The sequence below is a fragment of the Hippocampus zosterae genome, chromosome 11 (genome assembly GCF_025434085.1).
Source record: "Hippocampus zosterae strain Florida chromosome 11, ASM2543408v3, whole genome shotgun sequence".
NCBI classification, from domain to species: domain Eukaryota; kingdom Metazoa; phylum Chordata; class Actinopteri; order Syngnathiformes; family Syngnathidae; genus Hippocampus; species Hippocampus zosterae.
In genome coordinates this window covers 5,475,409-5,495,602 of record NC_067461.1, presented here as the reverse complement: position 1 = coordinate 5,495,602, position 20,194 = coordinate 5,475,409, and the positions used below count along the sequence as shown (strand labels likewise).

The 20,194-nt window shown below is 45.2% G+C and overlaps 2 protein-coding genes across 3 annotated transcripts in view; both read right to left on the bottom strand.

Moving 5' to 3' along the window:
• tet1 (tet methylcytosine dioxygenase 1) overlaps positions 1-16,826 on the bottom strand; it is a 32,408-nt gene extending 15,582 nt beyond the window's left edge. For both annotated transcript variants that reach the window (XM_052079832.1, XM_052079834.1), the window contains exons 1-2: positions 16,349-16,826; positions 13,275-15,203 (exon numbers count right to left, since the gene is read on the bottom strand). In XM_052079832.1, the coding sequence (XP_051935792.1) occupies positions 13,275-15,080 (1,806 nt within the window). In that variant the 5' untranslated portion in view covers positions 15,081-15,203; positions 16,349-16,826. The remainder of the gene's footprint in view (positions 1-13,274; positions 15,204-16,348) is intronic.
• Positions 16,827-16,943: 117 nt separating this feature from the next.
• Positions 16,944-20,099, bottom strand: ccdc93 (coiled-coil domain containing 93). Its single transcript, XM_052079882.1, has 2 exons — positions 18,060-20,099; positions 16,944-17,956 (listed from the first exon to the last, which is right to left on the bottom strand). Exon 1 carries the CDS (start codon positions 19,946-19,948, stop codon positions 18,074-18,076), a length of 1,875 nt encoding a protein of 624 aa, XP_051935842.1. The 5' UTR covers positions 19,949-20,099; the 3' UTR covers positions 16,944-17,956; positions 18,060-18,073.
• Between the last annotated feature and the right edge of the window lie 95 nt (positions 20,100-20,194).

The following is a 20,194-nucleotide window of genomic DNA, read 5'->3' as shown; positions in this document are numbered from 1 at the left end:
CCGCTCTTATTCTGGAACGCCCTGCGATCCAACAAGATGGCACCAGAGCTCAGAGACCAAATTAGTTCTTTCGCACCATCTTACGGCATCTTAGTCCTCAGAAAATATGTTGAAATGAAGGGAGGCGAAGACTCAAGCCCCTTCTAATAGAACAGTAAAAAAAAGATGTTAAAATTAGGGTTGAGCTTCGATTATGTTGTCTCAAATTAAAATAGTGCTTGGACACTATTCTGTGGAATCTTGGTGCCAAGGAACTACGTTGAATTGAGGGAAGGAGCTTCTATTTGACAGGCTGTAGGCCTGTCTCAAATAGAAATAGTGCTTGGCCACTATCCTGTATCTTCTTGGTGCCAAGGAACTATGTTGAAATAAGGGAAAGAGCTTCTATTTGACCGGCCAAAGCCCTGACTAATGGAAAAGTCTAGCTTTGGCACCATCTTGTAGCCTCTTGCTGCCGAGGAACTGGCTAAAAATTGTCAAATACAGAAGTACGTAGCGTTTCGGTGACCAGTTCCGGTCTTGAAATGAGGGGACAAGCTTTTATTAGAATAATATAGGCCTCAACCCTGTCTAATAGAAAAGTGTTTTGACCTCATCTTACGGCAATTTGTTACCAAGAAACTATGTTAACATTAGGGGAGGAGCTTCGATGAGACAGGCCAAAGCCTTGACTAATAAAAAGTAGTGCTTTGACATCATATTGTGGCATCTCGGTGCCAAGGAAATGTGTTGAAGTGAAAGGATGAGCACCTAAATATGAGCCCGGGTACAAATTGTGGGACGGCGTGTCGCTGGAAGGATGCACAAACCGTAGAGGCAATATTTAGCTTTTACGTGTTTGCGTGTATTAAAACAAAGGCTGCTTAAATGCCGTATCTTCCATTAGAGCTGTGATGTGGCTAATTTGGAGCATGACAGGATCTCTGGAAATTTTGACCTAATTCTGAGGCCATAAAAGACTTGATTAATGAATTCTGATGACCATCGCTACTTTGAAGATGGAATCATTGTCAAAAAGTGATGTCTGAAGGCTTTTTATACAGCGCATTCCTTGCTCTCACATGACTCTGACACGAACCTCCCCTCCCTCGAAAACAACTTCCCCTGACTGAAGACATGTGATCTATGATACCAAGTGCTATTGTGTGTTCCTTTTCATGACCGGTTACACGCTGTTACGCGGCAAAGGTGCGTTCTATACCATTGCCCCCGACAATTTGACCGAGATGATGCTCACGGCTTTGAAACACCGAGACGAACAAGGAGATAGAGAGCACGAGATAAGGAAAAAAAAAGAAAAAGATGTGAGCAAGTATAACAGTATCCATGAGGTAAGAGACGTCTGGGTCATATCAGGACAACGAGAGGAGTTCCAGAATGTGGTTGTGTGTAACACTTCAATGAGGCCACCTCAGCTGAGCGTTTCATAGAGCAGGCAAACAATGTGCAACACACACAGACACACACACACAAACATGCACACACATACACACACACAGCGGAAATGATTGCGCTGTGTTGCGCTTGGCAGAGGAAACAGCCCAAGTTCTTAATAAGAACATTATTGCCCATTTCATCAAATTTCGTAAACAGCAGGCGCCAGGATACTTTCAGATGGCAGAACGACAGTGACTACCTCAGACCTGAATTGGAACAAAGTGAAAAATGTGTGTTTGGGGTTGTGCCACAAGACAAGGTTCTGTTTTAGTCTGATTTCCATACCCCCAAAAAAACTAAATTAACACAGCACAACCCGCATATGAATCGAGAAAATGTTGTGACGAGCCGTACAGATAAAAATCGCAAATCCTAATTGCGCCACTAGACAGCAACCCACCCCTCACCCCGCTGTGTCATATCTCAATACAAAAAAAATAATAATTCCTGCTGTATCGTGTCAGTTATAGATGAGCTGCGATGAACCTGGGAACTGTCACAGCTTGTCAAACAGGTTTGACAATGGCAGGAAAAACTACTAACCACATACACACCAAGACAAACAACAAGAGGTGGAGGAAGACATGGATTCCTGACTACCAACGCCAAAATGTGCAATACAAGTACTTTGCGACAGAGAGAATCATTTACTTCCTAGATCAGAGCACTGTAGTACCTCTTGAATTTGCACCAACATTTCTGCGAGATGAGCATAGCACAAAATTTGGTGACTCGTTCCGTGATCACTCAAAATAGTCATATCCGAAATACTCTTTCCTATTGAAGTGAATGGAAATTACATTACAGTCTTCCCAATAAAAGAGCAAAACTAATCACTCTATAGTATTGCATTCATATTATATTAAAAATGTTATGTCACGCTTTTGCTTCAGGTCAATGAACATTGTGCCGCTCCTTCTGGTAACCTAGGTAACCACTGGCAGCAAAATATAGATGTGGATATAACGTGGAGCTGGTTAGCATGGCGTGGCTTGGCTTGTTAGCATTAAGCTAAAATGTCTTCTCGAAAGCAACGCTCAATGGAGTTGTTTTATATACACAACATGTACTATTTAACCTTTGATTTATGTTTAGCTGGACAGTAAATTTCAACTAGGAGTGGCACCACAGATCTTGAAGACTCTTATTTTTGTGGGGGAAGAATTTCTCCAACTGTCAAAAAATGCTAAAAGTGATTTATTGTCTTTAATATTATATTGCCTATATTTTAGACAATGAATATGTCTAAAATATTGCTTAATGTGCATCGTTTTTTTTCTCCTTCAAAAATAATTATGTGCAGAGATCTCTCAGCATCAATTTGAAAACAGGCTTAAGAATTATTGCTGAATATTTTAATAGCCGGAGGAAGGAAGCTACTGGTCTAAATTAAAAACAAGCTGAGTGGTATCAATCTAATGCTTCATCTTGGGTGACAAAAAAAAAAAAAGTCCAACTTTCAAGTCAAAAATAAACTTTCACCACCAGCCTTGCTTTGGTTTGCTCAATGGAAGTGTTTGCTTGATTAACCCAGATTATTTTTAGTCTTTTTCATGTTGTCGCTGAAGTGTGTGCTTTCCTGTTTGCTTGCGGTTGTCACCACTCGCTGGCCAATGAGAAGCACATTTACATTAGCCGCGGCATTAATGACAACTGTTGGCCACGGTTGCGTTAGGCTGGGCCGGGCTCCAGTGGGGTACGGCCTTTTGCCAGATGTTTCGAGACAGTTTGAGCCTGTGCTGTCGAGCCCGCCGCTCGCAAGTAGTGCATTTGAAGGTGATTAATGTCCAAACTACTTCTTCCTAACAAGAGCCAGGCTGCTTGTTAAAGAGAAAAACATGTGGTGAGTTTCAAAGCCGAAAATGAAGGGTGCGGTGGAATACGGGTTACAGTTAAGGCGTATTTTGGGATGGAGGCAAGGAGGAGCGTGAAAGAGTGAAACGCAAAGTGTTGCAAAGCGTGTAGTGTAAGGTGCATACAGGCATTGGGGTTCTTTTATTGTTTTGCAGTTTCAATTCTACACCAGCTTGAAAATATTTTTCTTCAAGATTGCAATTGCAATTTAAGTGCCTTGTAAACAAACATTGTCAGGAAAATCTCATGAGCAAAAAATGATAGGACATCAAAAGGAAACTAGCTAGTTAGTTAGAAAGCTAGCTAGCTAGGTTTCTTGTGCTGTCCTGTAATTTTTTGCTCGTGAAATTTTCCTGAGAATGTTTGCTAGATAGATAGCTAGATAGATAGATAGATAGCTAGATAGCTAGCTAGCCAGCTAGCCAGCTAGATAGATAGCTAGATAGCTAGATAGCTAGATAGCTAGATAGCTAGATAGATAGATAGATAGATAGATAGATAGATAGATAGATAGATAGATAGATAGATAGATAGATAGATAGATAGATAGATAGCTAGCTAGCTAGCTAGCTAGCTAGATAGATAGATAGATAGATAGATAGATAGATAGATAGATAGATAGATAGATAGATAGATAGATAGATGATTAGGTCTGAACTGTTGAGTGTTTAGAATTCCTTTAGCTAAAAATGGAAATGACTGCAAATCATCCCAACCTCCTCCTTGTGAAGGACGCGGAAAAGGTGAGCGCGAGTTCAGTTTACGCAAATGTACGCATTGACCCACAAACACACACACACACACAAAAAAAAACCCACGCTGACGCAAACTATGCAGGCAAGCAACTCCCGCCAGATCCCCCTCCCCGGCCCCCGGGGACCTTGTGGCTGCTCACGAGGAGAGTGGAAAAAGGCTTTTGGCGTTTGTGTTGTGGTGAGTCAGCACGGGTGCGCACATGTATTTAAATCAGGAAAACGTACAAGTGGAGGATAACCACTGAAAATTGCATTCAATTGTAAAAGATTCTTGATTTATTAATGCTAATGCAGTGTTCTTGATTTTTTTCTTTGTGATCTTTTTTCATTTGGTCTTTTTTTTTCTTCTTTTTTTACAGTATACTTAACAGTCGGGTTATGGCATGAGGACTAAAACTATATTTAATAAAAAAAAAGGAAAAAGAGAGAAACGAGGAAGCGTGTTCCATATCCGTCTTTGTTGTTCTTGTTCATAGATTCTCTTATTAGTGAAGAAAGAAAATTTGCATTTCGCGTTGATGGCTTCGGCTGCATCGGAGCGACCATCATGAGACCGTCTTTGGTCACCTTCTACACGTGGTGCACGCTTAGGAGTGCATCTGCACATCATGTTTGCTTGGCTCTGGCAGAACAACTAAGAGCCTCATTCTCACGAAACAGACAGATCCTCTTCATCTGCTCTTTTCTGTGGTGACTGACTGAGCAGTGCGGCTGTTACTTGCATCTGTCTACCTCACGGGGCTAATTTCCAGTTAATTGGCTTGGACAGGGTTTGAAAGGAAACTATAGGGCCGCTGTAAGGAACCCTCTGAGGTGGACGTATAGCGGGTCGCCTCCGTGGAAATGTTGCCGACACTTGAACGCACCACGTGGGGTCACCTTCTGTCTGAATGGGGCACATGTGCGTCGTTCAGCTAATTGAGAAAGCACCCACACACGGATAATTTTAGCTCGTGCAAAACAATATGTATTTTTGAAATATAAATTTATAAATGTTAAAAAATAGCACAGTTTTGTAGAGAATTTGTGAGTTGGATAACATCAGAAACTGGAGTTTGTTTGGCTGGTTAGTCTGCGTGAGTGTCTGGGCGTAAGTTGTGGCCTACAGCAGCTTTGTGCATGTGTTGTCATTTTGTGTGTTTAGGTGTTTGTCACGTTCCATAAATACCAGTTTAGATGTGTCGAAATTAATTGATTAATCAACAACTATTTTAATTATTGAGTAATCGTTCAGAGCCATTGTTCAACTGAAAATCGTCTAATTTCTCTGATTTTAGCCTCTCAGCAGTAACTCATCTCTGATTTCGCAGGCTGCCAATCTTTTGTGTAGACTCAAAATAAGACATTTTGCAAACATCTGACTGTACTTCGGAAAACAATGTCCGTATCAGTAATTGAATCAGTTTCAAAAATGTTGGTGAGTTCAACCCCCATCCCTTTAGTGTGGTATTGCAAAATCAAACGTCATCATTAAACGAATCATTGATTATGAAAATATTCCAGGCTGACAGCATTTGCATGCGGTGCTCAAGCGCTTGGTGCGGGGCAAAAGGTTCGGCAACCGCAATTTGTTTTTGTGGTCCATTTATGTGAAACTAAAGACGCTCACAGGAGAGTGATGTCACTCAGTAGGCCACGCCTCTTAAAGACGCAACACACGAATAGCCCACCGTGCGTCCGCTAATGACACTTTATAAAACCATTTTAATACAACACAGAGCAAGTTTTCTTTATAAAAAAATAGGTCACCAATTTTTTTTTAGCTTTTTGGACAACCACGGTATATATTTTAAAACTCCAAGTTGATTTTCTCCAGATTAAAGTTTAGCCTAATTACCTGGATGCAGGTTACTGAGTTCAAGAGCCTTAAACAGCGGCGGCGGTGCGTGTCCACCGGTTATCTCTGGCTAAGCCTCATTATGACCCTGAGAATACTCCGTCAGAGTAGGCAGGCGGGTCAAAGGTGGGCGGCAGACAATGAGGTTGCCGTGGCAACCGTCGGCGCTCAAGACCTCCGAAGGCACGGAGTGGGGGGAAGCGTTCTGACAGCAGCGTCTGCTTGGAACAAATCACTCTTGCTTTACATTAAGGAGGGTCCCATTTTGGAAACAATAGACGGCGGGGGGGGCTGCTGTGCTAGGGCCTGAAGTACAAGCCATGTACGGGAGCCCTTACGTTTACACACGAAAAACATGAGGATATGATAAAGCCGTTTGAATGTGTATTTGATACCCAGTTTAAGGTCTTTGTACTAATGGGCTCTTTGTTGACACTAGCAGGACGACAAAATGTTACATGTGAGGTAGGATTGGGCACTAGTTGGCATTTATGATCAGCATTAGGGGTACAGCGATTAATCGATTATTCGACCACTAATTCATGATCAAATTAATCAATTATTATTTCGATAATCGATGAATCATTTAGAGAGCTTGTTCAATTTAGAATTGTTCAAAACAGCCCCTCACCAGTAAATATGTTCCGATATTGGTCGTCTTCCATAAACGCAGACACATTTGTGTTGATTCAAAACAAAACATTTGCAAACCTTCCCCTTTGGTAAACAATGTTTCCTATTTTATTTTCTGACCTGTTATGGACCAAACTAGTCACTGAATCTTAGTAAATTCATGACAATTTGAAATTATGGCAATTTTATATCAGGATGGATTTATTTTTAAATCTATATATATATTGCGCGTCGTCCGGCACGCGGTCTGTCCTTCCGTCTGTCCCTTTTCAAAACGTACCTACTGCGCCGCTCAGGCAGTGGCTCACTACGATCGCGTGGGCATCTTAGCGAAAAAATGTTGTCTACCCACAAGCATTGCAATGAAATTGTTAGTTATTTAGTAGAGCTAAACATCTCTTTATTTTCGCGATAGGCAATGAAGATGAACAAAAAGTTGAACCAAGCAACAACACTTTTGTGGGCCGAAGGCCCACCTTACCAGCCTTCCGCAGGAACTAGCTGATGAACCGCCCGGAGGGCGGCGAACCAGCTAGTTATAAATAAAATTCATCGATTAATCAACAAAATAACAGACAGATGAATAGAATAGTAAAGTAATGGCTCGTGGCAGCCCGAATCAGATGTTAACTGCTTCATGGAAAGTCATTTCAGTCTTCATTTGATATATTTTGAGCGTGCAGGATTATGAATGAAAATCCGCACGTGGTGAGCCGACACTCAAAACGGCTTTACGGCCAGCCGTAAGAAGTATTTATTTGATAGCACAAAAATGTCATACAGTTATGGAGGGCAGGAGTGGGAAAATGTAAGACAGTGTCTGACTCGTGACGACAAAGAGGGTACTCATCACAAAAAAAAAAAAAAAGAACATTGAGGCGGTTGCAAAGTGCTTGAATAGTTTTCCATACATGCACTCACAGGCGCGGCTTTCATGATATGGAATAGCCTTAAAGCAAACACCGTTACGATTGCACCTCCCTCAAAGTTCTCTCTCTCTCTCTCTCTCGATGGAGGATATGCAAGTGTTTTCCTGATAGACGTGTTATCTCAGCTGGGTTACTACTCCTCTGGCGAACGCACTGCCGCAGCAATAAAAAAGAAATAAAAAAAAGTGGGATTGGATGATGTGTGAGAGATTAATGAGATAGCAGGAGGAATTTAAAAAAACGAAATACTTTGTTTCGAACTTTTTTCGACTGAAATAAATTTGACATTTACCAGTGTGTGTTACCTCAAAAAAAATGGTGGGAATCTTGAAATTGCGCTTGCCATAAATGTGTTTTGTTTTAATAGCACAGTGGCAGCAGTATTCAAAGGGGATCTTGAAACAGTACCGAGAACTGTCTGTACTAACTGCACCTGTACACGAGAATGACATTTTTGAAATATTTGCATTTCTGTGTATTTTGCGTCACTTAGGGCCCACAGCATGCCGAAGCAACGCAGACCAACAGTGTGTCTCGCAAAATACTTTTGTGGGTTTTAACCCTTTCCGGGACAGCGGTTACAACAGTGGACAGCTTATCATGTTATCAGGTTACAGGGTGCATGAAAGGGTGACGCATAAGCGAGACCCATAAATACTTATACCTACACACACATGTGTGTGTTTGTGTGTGTGTGTGTGTTTGTTGGCTATAAAGCAAAGCGCAAAATCTCTGAAACGGTTGCAGTCACAATGAACGGCGCCCTCGCCGACAGCCTTACCCGTCTGTTTCCGCTTTTTTGTGGCCATCTCCTTTTCGCCTTGACATTCAAGCCATGTTTTTAAGGTTCAATAAAAAAAAAATGTAAAAAAAATAAAATAAATAATACAGTATGGCGGCCCGGTAGTCCAGTGGTTAGACACGTCGGCTTCACAGTGCAGAGGTGCCGGGTTCGATTCCAGCTCCGGCCTCCCTGTGTGGAGTTTGCATGTTCTCCCCGGGCCTGCGTGGGTTTTCTCCGGGTGCTCCGGTTTCCTCCCACATTCCAAAAATATGCATGGTAGGCTGATTGAACACTCTAAATTGTCCCTAGGTGTGAGTGTGAGTGCGAATGGTTGTTCGTCCCTCTGTGCCCTGCGATTGGCTGGCAACCGATTCAGGGTGTCCCCCGCCTACTGCCCGGAGACGGCTGGGATAGGCTCCAGCACCCCCCGCGACCCTAGTGAGGATCAAGCGGTTAGGAAGATGAATGAATGAATGAATGAATAAATAATACAGTCGAGTATATTACATGTGGAGCCTTAAAAACAGATACACGGTCACAGATTTTCACTCAACGTGTTGATCAACCTGTATTGTGTTTTGTTGTTATTGTAAAGTGTCCTTGGGTGTCTTGAAAGGCGCTTATAAATAAAATGTATTATTATTATATTATTATCGATGTGCAGTGTTGAACTGTTTTGTATGTATGTATGACTGTCATTTTTTTTTGCACTTGAGTTACTTTTGGGCATGTTTGGTTGATTTATGGTGGGTCCAAAGTTATCAAATTTCAGTGTGTAAAAATGACATTTACAAACGGGTTAAATGTAATACGAATGGTATGCAAGGATTGAGAATTGTTAAAATCATTAGTGGGTCACCCTATTTCCACTTCCTTACACAATACATGCCCGGGTCATCATGGCCATCAAACGGTGAGTAATTTTCACTCAATTTTAGTTTTGTTGCACAGCGATTCCAAGAATGTTGCCTGTCCCGTTTGTGAAAGTTTTCTGATGTTTGATTTATGCACGAAACCAACAAGTCGCCTTTGGATGACTGAAAAGCTTGGAATTATTTCAAAATAGGTCATTTCCCTCTTGGTTGCAAACAGATGATGGCCATGTGTATCGCTTTGCTTGAGAGGGAAATATTACTGATAGAAATTCTCGGTTAGCCATTACAAACAAGAGGGACAAGGATATGTTAGGACTAGTATATATCAATTTACGATAAAATCTATCGGTTGATATGTGAGCTCTATCCCAGGTGTCTGTGGGCGAGAGGCTGTGTACGCCATGGACTGGCCGCCAGTCAATCACAGAAAACAAACGGTGTCGCCAAACAACCATTCACACTCACATTCACACTTTGGGACAAATTAGAGGCTTCAAAGCACATAGAATAAATGCTAACCCTAACCCAAAACAGATGATCTCAACGCAGGAAGTTTGGAGCCGAGAATTGAATCTCCAAATCTCAGCTCTGCGAGGCAGACACGCAAACCACCCGATCACTGGTCTGCCTCATAGAAGGACTGCTTCACTGAAGGGGGGGTTGCACTATGAAAGGCAACATTTAGCATGTGGTGCTAATGTGCATGTGTGTGTGTGTGTGTGTGTGTGTGTGTGTGTGTGTGTGTGTGTGTGTGTGCCTTGAGGGCCAGAGCCCAGCCTTCTCTCGACTGCACAACCTAAGGCGAAGCCACGAGGGAGCCATCAAGCAAGCCTGAGTGAAACCAGACCTTTTTTAAAAAAGGGAATCCTCCGCAACAACATTGCTCACACAAACCAGAGAAGCCTCTTGTTGGCCAAATTGTTCAGAGAGTATTTTCAGCCCATTTCAAGAAGCCATCTACTGGTATTATGATGATGATGATGATGATTATTATTATTATATGTGACCAAAAACAACCCTCAGCGGGCGTCGGCGCTCGCTGTGCTGAGGAAAACAGGAACAGTTACAGGCAAGCCGCTACATGAGCTGTTCCACTTGGCCTCTGCCCTTTTTTCACAATCCTGTGGAAGAGACGTTTGTCAGGAAGGGTGTGTGAGCTTGATCAGCAAGACTGGCCACCGAGTATATCCCCGACACACAGTATTGCTACATATTCGCACACGCTATACGCGGTTGAAGTCTCGCTGTCACCTCGACTCGTTGGGCACCCGTACAAGCCGTAAATGAAAATATCTGTGTTTCACGTTATGTTTATATGATATGGCAGTGCTTACAAACTGCCCCAACTTTCGGCCTTTTGTTTTCCTTTAAGACAGTGGGGTGTCACGTCTGTTTGTGCTAAGCTATTATTGAGGCCCAATGTGAGCTGATGCTACGGATGAGCCTCATGTTTGTTTGCGACAATTAATCCATCAACCGAATATAGTTGTTTATGTAACATGGATTCATGATTGTGTGTATAACCACACTGAGGTTGTGAATAGGTTTCTTTCTGACTTCCGGGTTGAGTGAACGCTGGCGCCTTTGGCTGCCGCTGCTCAACCCATATTGTATTGTGTTGTGGTTTTTGTTGTTGTTGTAAAGTGGCCTTGGGTGTCTTGAAAGGCGCTTATAAATAAAATTTATTATTATTATTATAATGCTCAGTGCACGGTGTTGGCGCTTTATTAGCCGCTTCGTTTGAAATGCTTTGCCGCCACCTTGTGGCATCTATACGCAATTACAAAATAATTTTAGCGGGGCATCAATTTGAATTCTGGGGTTCACAGTGTTCTATAGTATTTAGGCCAAACAGTTGAATAGCGGTTCATGCATCTGCATCACAGTTCGCAGGTTTGGTTTTTGAACCCATGCTAAGCGCGAGTTTTCTCGGGGGTTCTCCGGTTTAGACTTCAACTCAGCCACACTAGACAGTTAAGATGGTTAAAATGTAACTAGAAATCCTTGAGGCACTACATAACCAGTACAATAAATAGTATCTTTGATGATTCTGTTTCGATTATTTCCTGAAGGGGCGGCCCGGTAGTCCAGTGGTTAGCACGTTGGCTTCACAGTGCAGAGGTACCGGGTTCGATTCCAGCTCAGGCCTCCCTGTGTGGAGTTTGCATGTTCTCCCCGGGCCTGCGTGGGTTTTCTCCGGGTGCTCCGGTTTCCTCCCACATTCCCAAAACATGCGTGGCAGGCTGATTGAACACTCTAAATTGTCCCTAGGTGTCAGTGTGAGCGCGGATGGTTGTCCGTCTCTGTGTGCCCTGTGATTGGCTGGCAACCGATTCAGGGTGTCCCCCGCCTACTGCCCGAAGACGGCTGGGATGGGCTCCAGCACCCCCCGCGGCCACTAGTGTGGATCAAGCGGTTCGGATGATGAATGAATGAATGAATATTTCCTGAAGGAAATGTATTACAACGTCACAGATGAGCGCTAATGTCATGTCAGTTCAGCCGAATGGAGGATCCGGTTCGCTATGAATGAGAGGAATTTTGACAAGGAGTTTAAAATTCTGTCGGCCGGCACGCATGGGTCCGTGCGCGCATGCGTGTATGTAGATAAACAAACCCCGGTGAACCTTAAAGCCACACAAGCCCACACTGACCCACATTTGTGACGCTCCGAATAATACGTTTGCAGACTCTTGCCTCTGTGTCGCCGCCTATGCTAAGCAATGGCACACAAAGGTCTCCACTGAGTGATTCTGCAGGTGTTATATAACAGTCGCTCCTACTCTGCCGATGCCTCTGACAGGGAGGGCGACTCAGTCAATGCACTCACGCGCATACACACACTCACACACACACAGAGAACCACATGGACACTCGCTCTCAGTTTTCTCCCTCCCCCCAGCCGCATGGACACCATTGTGCGACGCACATGGTATACGCCGTGGCTCAGAGAATGCATACCAATTAATGAGGACATTTCTGCCAGGGCCACAACTCGCCACGTGTCATAATAACTTGGCACAATGCCGGCTGGCCCCAAGGTAGGGGAGAGTAGTCCCCGGACAAGTTAGCGCATAGTACAATTTTGACCCATTAGCCGCATTAGCAAACAGCTGCTCGGTGACACAAAGCGACGTTAGGGTTTAACCTCCGTGTTGTGTTTTGAGGGTGCGCAACGAATGAAATGTGCGCCTTTGGAAATATCAAGATGATGAGGCGCATAAATAAGAGAAGGTCAGCACAGTGGTTTAGCGGTTAGCAGGTCTGATATATAGTTCTGAGATTCTGGGTTCAAATGTCATTTCTGGCATTCTTGCACTTTAGCGCCGTATTCAGTGGCCCTCACAAAACCATGAAACCATAAACAGCGAATTGTTTCTTACATCGCGTTGGGCTATCTGTCCATTCATTTTCATAACCGTGTATCTTCATTAGACTACCAGGTGAGCTGGAACCTATTCACCTGACTGGATCATAAGCAGGTCGCCAGCCAATCGCAGTGAACATGCAGACCAAAAAAAACAAAACAAAACATTGATACTTACATTCAAACAGGACAGTTTTCGAATCTTCAATGAATTTAACATCCATGTCTTTGGAATGTGGGAGGAAACCCTCCCTCACAAACCCCTCAGAGCCAAGATCTGAACCCAGAACCACCCGACTATTAGGCGGTCGTGCTAACCACCAGGCGCTAGGGCACGGCGCTCGCTATCCTCTCGTTTCATGAAAACAACGAGAAATGATGGCACCTTATTCAAAAAAAAAATTCCAGACAGAAGCAAACTGGGTGTTCATAGTTGCGGTCTCAAACGCACACACTAACACACGCACAACAGGCGCATTACTCCAACCACGTGCTGAGCGGCTGCCGGTCATGAAAACAAAGAAGGCATCATCCAGCATACTGAATTTAGTCACACATGCATTCACATGGGACGAGTATTCTCCACGCCCCGTTCGCCCCCACTCAGATATTTTGCAGGAAGGTTGCACCACATATCGAGTACCTCAGCGTACCAGGAAAAAAAAAACAATTCAATTTTTGCTCAGGGCAACTCCGGACCGGTATTTAACTCATTCACTCCCAAAGACGTTTTTAAACGTCTTTTCAGATTTGGTCCAGAATTGGCTGGTACTGAATGAACACAAAAATAAATAAAGACTGACCTGGACGGCAGGGAGAACGAGCGGCTTGGACGTCCTCCTCCTCTTCAGTTCCACGCATTTCCTCAGCTTACAGATCTGATGGCCGGTGCTGCGGTTGAGGCAGCAGCTGCACCGGCCGCAGCTGATGGTCCTCAGGCACGGCTCGCACTTGCCGCACCTGCTCCGCTTTCGCCTCTCCTTGCGTGGCTGTTGCTTATTGGAAATCGACGGAAAAGAGGATTCGCCGTAGCCCGACTCCGACTCGGTTTCCAAAGAGAAGGAGGAGCGCGTACTCTCAGAACTGCAGGAGAAAGCCGAGCTGCCGTCCAGAGAAGGGGTCGCGATCTTTGGCGGCGGGTCTAGTTCGGGCGCGGCGACTACTCCGACCCGATCCTCGTGAAGGACCGGTTGACACTCGGCCGGAGTCTCAACGGGATTCCGGTGGTCCGGCGGTTCTGGAGGGGGCTTCCTATCTTTGGCTTGCGGTGCAGGTAGAGGAGGGCTCTCCAGACTTTGCGGTCGCTCCCAGAAGCCTCTTGATTTCAGAGAGTCGCTCCGGATGATAACTGGGAAATTCCTTGCTACAGGGATGGTATGTTGCCACGTCGAGGTCTCTGGTACAGATGAGGAACTTGGGACCGGAGGTTTAGCACCGTGAAGAATAGATTGCATGTCTGTCCCGTCCTCCTTTAGAACCTCGAGTTGGGATGACTCGGAAGCGTCGGGGGCTTTGGTGGGATTTGAGGTAGCTGCGTTTGGGAGAGTTAGCACCTTGTCAAGCGACTGTTCTGGCAGTCCCTCGACGGACTGAGGTCTATCCGGAGCTTGCGATAGAACTGGGGGGGACTCCGCGGGATTGATCCGTTTTGGTCGTCCCTCACCGTCAGCCAGCTCCTCGGCAACGATCGCCGTCTTTTGCTTGACCTCATCCAAACCGTCAGAGGTTTTCTCCGCCAGTATGCCCGAATTTATCTCCGAGTCGACCTCGTTTTCGGTCTCTCTCAAGACCACATCCACGTCGTCTTTGACACGACTGAGTTTGTTTCCTATGAAAGATTGCGGTCCTTGAGAAACGGGAGAGGAGATCCTTGTAGCAGCTGGTTCGCCGGGGCTCGCTTGACGGGCGTCGTCAAGGAGGTCGGGTTGCAGGTCTTCATTGGAAGGGACCTCGGTCACAGCCTCACCGATTATGCTCGTGCGGTCGTCTCGCGGCACACGGTCCTCCAGGGTGTCCGCTTTGAGGGGGCTGCCCTCATTAGCACCTGTGACACAAGCGGGGCCTTGAAAATCCGTTTTCAAAGAAACCGGCAAAGGTTCTTCGGGTTCTGCTTTCTGGAGATCCTCCTCGGTCGTCGGGTTATTGCTGGTCTTTGACGGCTGGTTTCTGGCGTTCGCAGCTCCCCTGGTCTTCCTCGTGCCCCTGCACGGTTTGGGTGGCAAGAAGGAATCAGTTGACAGCTGCGCCCCCCGCAGGGATTTTCTCCGCCAGAGGGTGGCATCTAACTCGCTGTAGTGGTCAGGCAACTTGCTCAACCCTCTAAGCCTCGTGGATCCTGTTAAACTTTGGGCACGGTTAACTCTACCGGGGGATACGCTGCCCTGACCTGCGGACCGGCTACCTAACCTTCTTCCTCTGGGGCTACGGCCCGACCGAGGCTGAGGTTTGGCACTCCTAGTGGGGGCAGTCGTGACTTTCTGAAGGCGCTCCGATACTCGTCCCCCGCCTTTATTTGAGTTGCTGGTTTGCCGTTTGGTGCCGGCGACTTTTTGGCCTTTTTTTCTCTGAGCGGGGGTTTGTCTCCTGGCGGATTTGGTGGTGGCTGGCATGGCTGACGATAATCAGGGGAAGGTTTTTTACAGCCAGCATGGGAGCCAGATTCGAATTAAGATTCTGTCTAAAATCTAACCTCGATTTTATTGATTTGGCTGTGGAAGCTGGTGGTGCATGACCTATGAAGACAAACATGAACAGGTCACTGGGGTGATAAAAACACAAAGAAACATCCAAGAACCAAGACTCATCCAATTTCACGTTTTCAAATCTGTGTCTCATTCACATGTCTCAATCTTGGAAGTGTCACAAAAGGACTTAGCAAAAATCTTTTTAAACGGATTGTTGGCTGCGAGCAAAATAAAAGGGGAAAAAAAGCTATCATAAAATATAATTGGCTTCAGAAAACATCTCTTGTATATGTTCTGGAACAAATGACTTATTCCATGCATCAAGTACACTACCGGTTACGAGCTTGGTCACTGAATGAAATAAACACCTCAGTCTAGGCACTGCTGAATTTGGGTGTTTGAATCCATTGAGAATAGCGGAAGGAGTAGAATATCAAAAATATGGGGAGAATAATCAGATCCAGACTTGCCATAAGGCAAGCACAAGCAATTATCTGAGGCCCTTACCTGGGGTTTCTTCAGTGAACCTAACACACGTGTTGTTGAAATGTGGGACAAAGTCGCAACACCCAGAGAAAACCCACTCAAGCACTGGGAGAAGATGGCAACTCTCTATAGCAAGACCGGCACCCAGATTTGAACGCTGAACCTCAGAACTATGAAGCGCATGTGTTTAGCACTGGTCCAGGGAGAATAATAAAATGAGTATTTTGACAATGATTTACAAAAAAATGAGTTAGACATCCAAATCATGCTTTTTTTTTTAACCTTGTCTCGAGTGACAATTTGGCCACGCCTGACTTATGTCCTGTCACAACATGGTGTCGAAAACGTCGAGTCACACATAGATAAGCATGAATAAATTGTTCTAAACACAAACGCGAGCGTTTCCTCATTTGCGTGAGCAGTTTAAAGGGCAAACACGTTGCCGAGTGCTGCTCGGGGCCAGATCCTGTTGTCGAACGTGCTTATTACAGCGTTACAAACGCCCTCTGCGTCGCCCTTTTACTCGTTTTTTTTTTTTTGCACTTGACCGTCCGCGTTTAAGGCGCCTAATTGGGAAGTGGGGGGGGGGGGGGGTTATTCGTGGGGGCGGGGGGGGGGTCGAAGACAAACCCCCCCACTTTCACACGGATCTGTCGCTCGTGCGGGTTTATTTACGCGTTTTTTGAAGCAGAAAATACTTGACATACCAGAGGGGGAGCCAGTTGCGCCGTCTGAGGTGCTAATAATACTCCACCGAGACAGCCAGACCTTGTATGCGTTTCCCCTCCTCGGCAAATTTAGCCCACCGCTGCTGATGGCGAATCGCTCGGCTGGTGGGCTCCCACACAGACGCGGTCATGACAGGCGGGTGGACGGGCTGGAGGGGCGGGGGAGTCCCGGTGGCCACGTCGCCGCGCGGTTCGCTCGTTTCGCGTCGTCAAAACGTCAAACCCTCTTGTCACTGCCTCAGCCACGGCCAGGGTAGCCCCGCTCGCTCACGCTCGGCGCTCCCTCCTGCCAGACGCCAACCTTCTTCGGGTTCGGCCGGGGTAGAGCTTGTCGTCTCCGGGCTGGAGGGGAGGCGCGAAAACCAGACACGGACGTCAACTGTCAGCGGGAAGCGGATCGGAAGCGTGAACGTGTATGACTGCAGTCATTTTCCCGCCACGCGTCCTCGATAAGCGTAAACGTAAATGTTCCAAGAATAAAGGCAGGCATATTTTCGACACATTTTATTTTCAAGGAGAATTTTTAAAATGTTTTCGGACCCCCCCCCCCCCCCCCCCGCCCAGCATTTTCGTGAGTCATATATTTTTTTGAAGTGCATATTTTCTATTAAAAAACATGATAACAGCAAAGTATCATGTTTTTAGAGAAGTCATAATTTCTTAGCAAGTTGCGGGAGTACGAGTATAAAGTGAAGCATGTTTTTTAGTAAAATAGTTGCATATTTGTTAGATTTTTTTTTCTAGATCAAAAATATATTTGTGAGAAAATTTGAAGATTAATAGGTGTGTAGTCTCAAGAGAAAAAATGATCTTTGAGAAAAGTCAAATTCTTTAGAAAATGTTGTTATATGAGAATTAAACAACACATCATGGGGAAAAAGTGGGCGAATTAAATGTTTTAAAGACACACAGCTGCACACTTTTAAGATAGTCGTATGGTTTTAAAGGGGAAGTCAAGTCGCAAGTTTTTGTTACAAGATTATGTTCGATGCAGCCCCACTAGTCAAAAAAACGGTATTCTGATTGTGTTTGTCGAATATGAATTAAATAGCAAAATCTACCCATTTGAATCCATCGCAAGAACATTCGGGCATGCGAATGTCAAATGATCAAATTCAGAAATCGGGTGAGTCGTGATTGCTGAATCATAATCGGGATTGGAACTTACCTGAGCATTGAGAAACTGTGACATCATTTTTGGGTACTTTTTGAGCCAACGGTATATAGATTTTAATATTACAAGAACAATATCACTATTGGGGGCCTGGGGGGGCAAGTCAAGTTACATTATATGTGTACACATACAACTCACAAGGCTTCACAAGCCAGGTGACAAAGAACCATGGGTAAGATGGGGGAATCCCTCTTACAGGATGACGTGGCTGCATAATTTGAAGTTACACAATGTTAACTAGAATAGTGTGAGTAGCGATTTAATAAGATGAAGCGCTGCAGAAAGACTCCTTTGGAGAAGCGGCCCCTCCTCAAAATTCAGTGGGCCCAGTCGGTCGATGCAAAATTCTCCAAAGCAAGGCCTCCAGGAAGGTGGCCGACCGCGGATCATGTCCCGGTCAGTCGGTTCAGAATCTGTACAGCATCATCAAGATTTGTTCATTGTTCAGAATACGTACATCTATCGGTTTTTATTGCGTATGCAAAGACTGCGCGCTAATATAATCTCATCGTTTACCTCCAGCAATATACCTAAGATGCTCCTTTTGCTCTCAACTTGGACAGCAGCATTTCATTCTTTCGGCATTCCTCTTGAAAGTCTTTGACGGTTTGGAAATAAAGTCTCTGGATGTCGAGCAGCTCCAGATATTTGTCGTTCAGCTGATCTCTCCTCATTTTGTTCTCCTGCTTTTTCTTCTCCATCTTGATACGACTCTGTCCGATTCCCTCCACGATCTGCTCCATCTGTCTGAGGAACTGTTCCTTTGCGGCTGAAGAGGACATGGCTTGTTGGAAGTTGTCGTGAATGGAATTCAGCAAATTAACCTCCTTCTCGAGATAAACTTTCTGGTCATCCAATGTATTATACAAGGTAAAGAACTGTTTGGTCTCTTTGTGCGTTGCAGAAACTTGGCAATAGAGCTCAATGAATCTCTTCTGGTACTGTGCGAGTTCTGCACGGCAAGGCACTTCGTCGATCTTTCTCTGCAAAACGGCGATGTCACGATTCCTCCTAGCCATAAGCAGACGGACCTTCTGTAGCTTCTCTCTATCCGCATTATACTGTTTGTCAATCAATTGGTTTCTCTCCTTCTCCTCCTCTGTACCAACTCCGGATGCTGCGCTTAAATTTTCAATACTCTGCTGCAGGCGGACCATCTCATCTTTACAGTGGGTACGAAACTCCTGCTCTTGAAGTTTCAAGTTTTCATTCGATGTTACCAGAGACCTCAGCTTCTCGAGCATGTTGTGGTCAGCCTGACGTTCCACATCCTCGAAAATCATCACCTCATTCATCAGTCTATCCGACCGCTGGGTGACCTCGGTCAGCTTCATCTTGGCTTCATCGCAGCCTTTCTTAACTTCGGCATGCCGGGCTTTTAGCTCAGCACGCTGGTTAATCATCTGCTGGATCTGTTTGTTCAGAGAGGCAACAGCTCTGAGGTGTTGGTGAAGTGGGCCATACCACTCTGAAGAGTCCTCCGATGCCTCCATGTGTTTCTCAGCATACTCGGAAGCGATCTGTTTGATCTCTTCAGACCGCTGTCCCACAATATCCCCCACCGTGCGTGCCGTCAGCTGGCCCTCTAGATTGGCCATGGCGGCCATTGTGTTCATCAGACTTTTGATCCGCTTCTCCTCCGCCGCCCACTGAACTTCTTCCTCTGACAACTGTTTCACAGAGTCTTTCGTTGTCAACGCCATTTTTTCCCCTGACTTATCTTGTTTGCTGAATCCATATTGCCTGCCATATTCCAGCAATGTAGAGTGAACCTTGGACTCCTCATCCAGTAGCTCCCCTGCCTCCTTTTGCCTTCTGTATTTTCTCTGTGGTTTGTATACTTCCAGGATATCAAGAACTGCTCCCACTGCCTTGTCTCTTCTTTGATGGAAGTCTTCATCCTCTGGAAGGTTGAAGGCCTTCTGGAACTGAGATATGGAGTAGGCTCTCACGTAATCGCCCATTTGCTCTCTAGTCTCGATCGCCCGCTTCACTAGCCACTGTATCACTGGAAAAATATGAATAAAATCAAGCCCTTGGATTTGATGAGGCTCCAGGAGATGAGGACATTTCATTTTCGGCAAAACGGACACAAGTTTCTCAGTCAAAGCTATTTTCTGGCCGATGGTTGAGTTTTCTTGAAAAAGAAGATCAACGTCAATGTCATAGTTACACGTAGTGATGCACCAAGTCATTCCGCCGACCACCTTATCAAAAGATGACAGTCCCTTGATGCGGGCCCGAAAATATCCGGCAGCCAAAAGAAGCTCAAGGATCTCCGCCAGCTTAATGCACTGCTCTTCATCCTCCCGGGCTTCCACCTGAATAACGTCGCCGCCTTGATGCTCAGAACCTAATTTAGAGCCGCGTCTTGCTGTATTAAACACAGAGACGGTCGCTGCCATGTCGATTAAAGTGTCAGGTTTTGGAACGGAAATGTTGGTTCACTATGGCGCGCTCAATTGACGTCTTTTACGTCATTAGCGTGCGCTCGTAGACCAAGAGCTGAGGCCATCCTTCCCCTTGTTAAGTACTACGTGAACTTTGGAAACTTCGCTATGGCTAGGAACTAAATTATGTTCACGTCTTGCTCTATTAAAAACAGAGATGATCGTTGCCATGTTGATTGTGGTGTAAAGTTTCGGAACGGA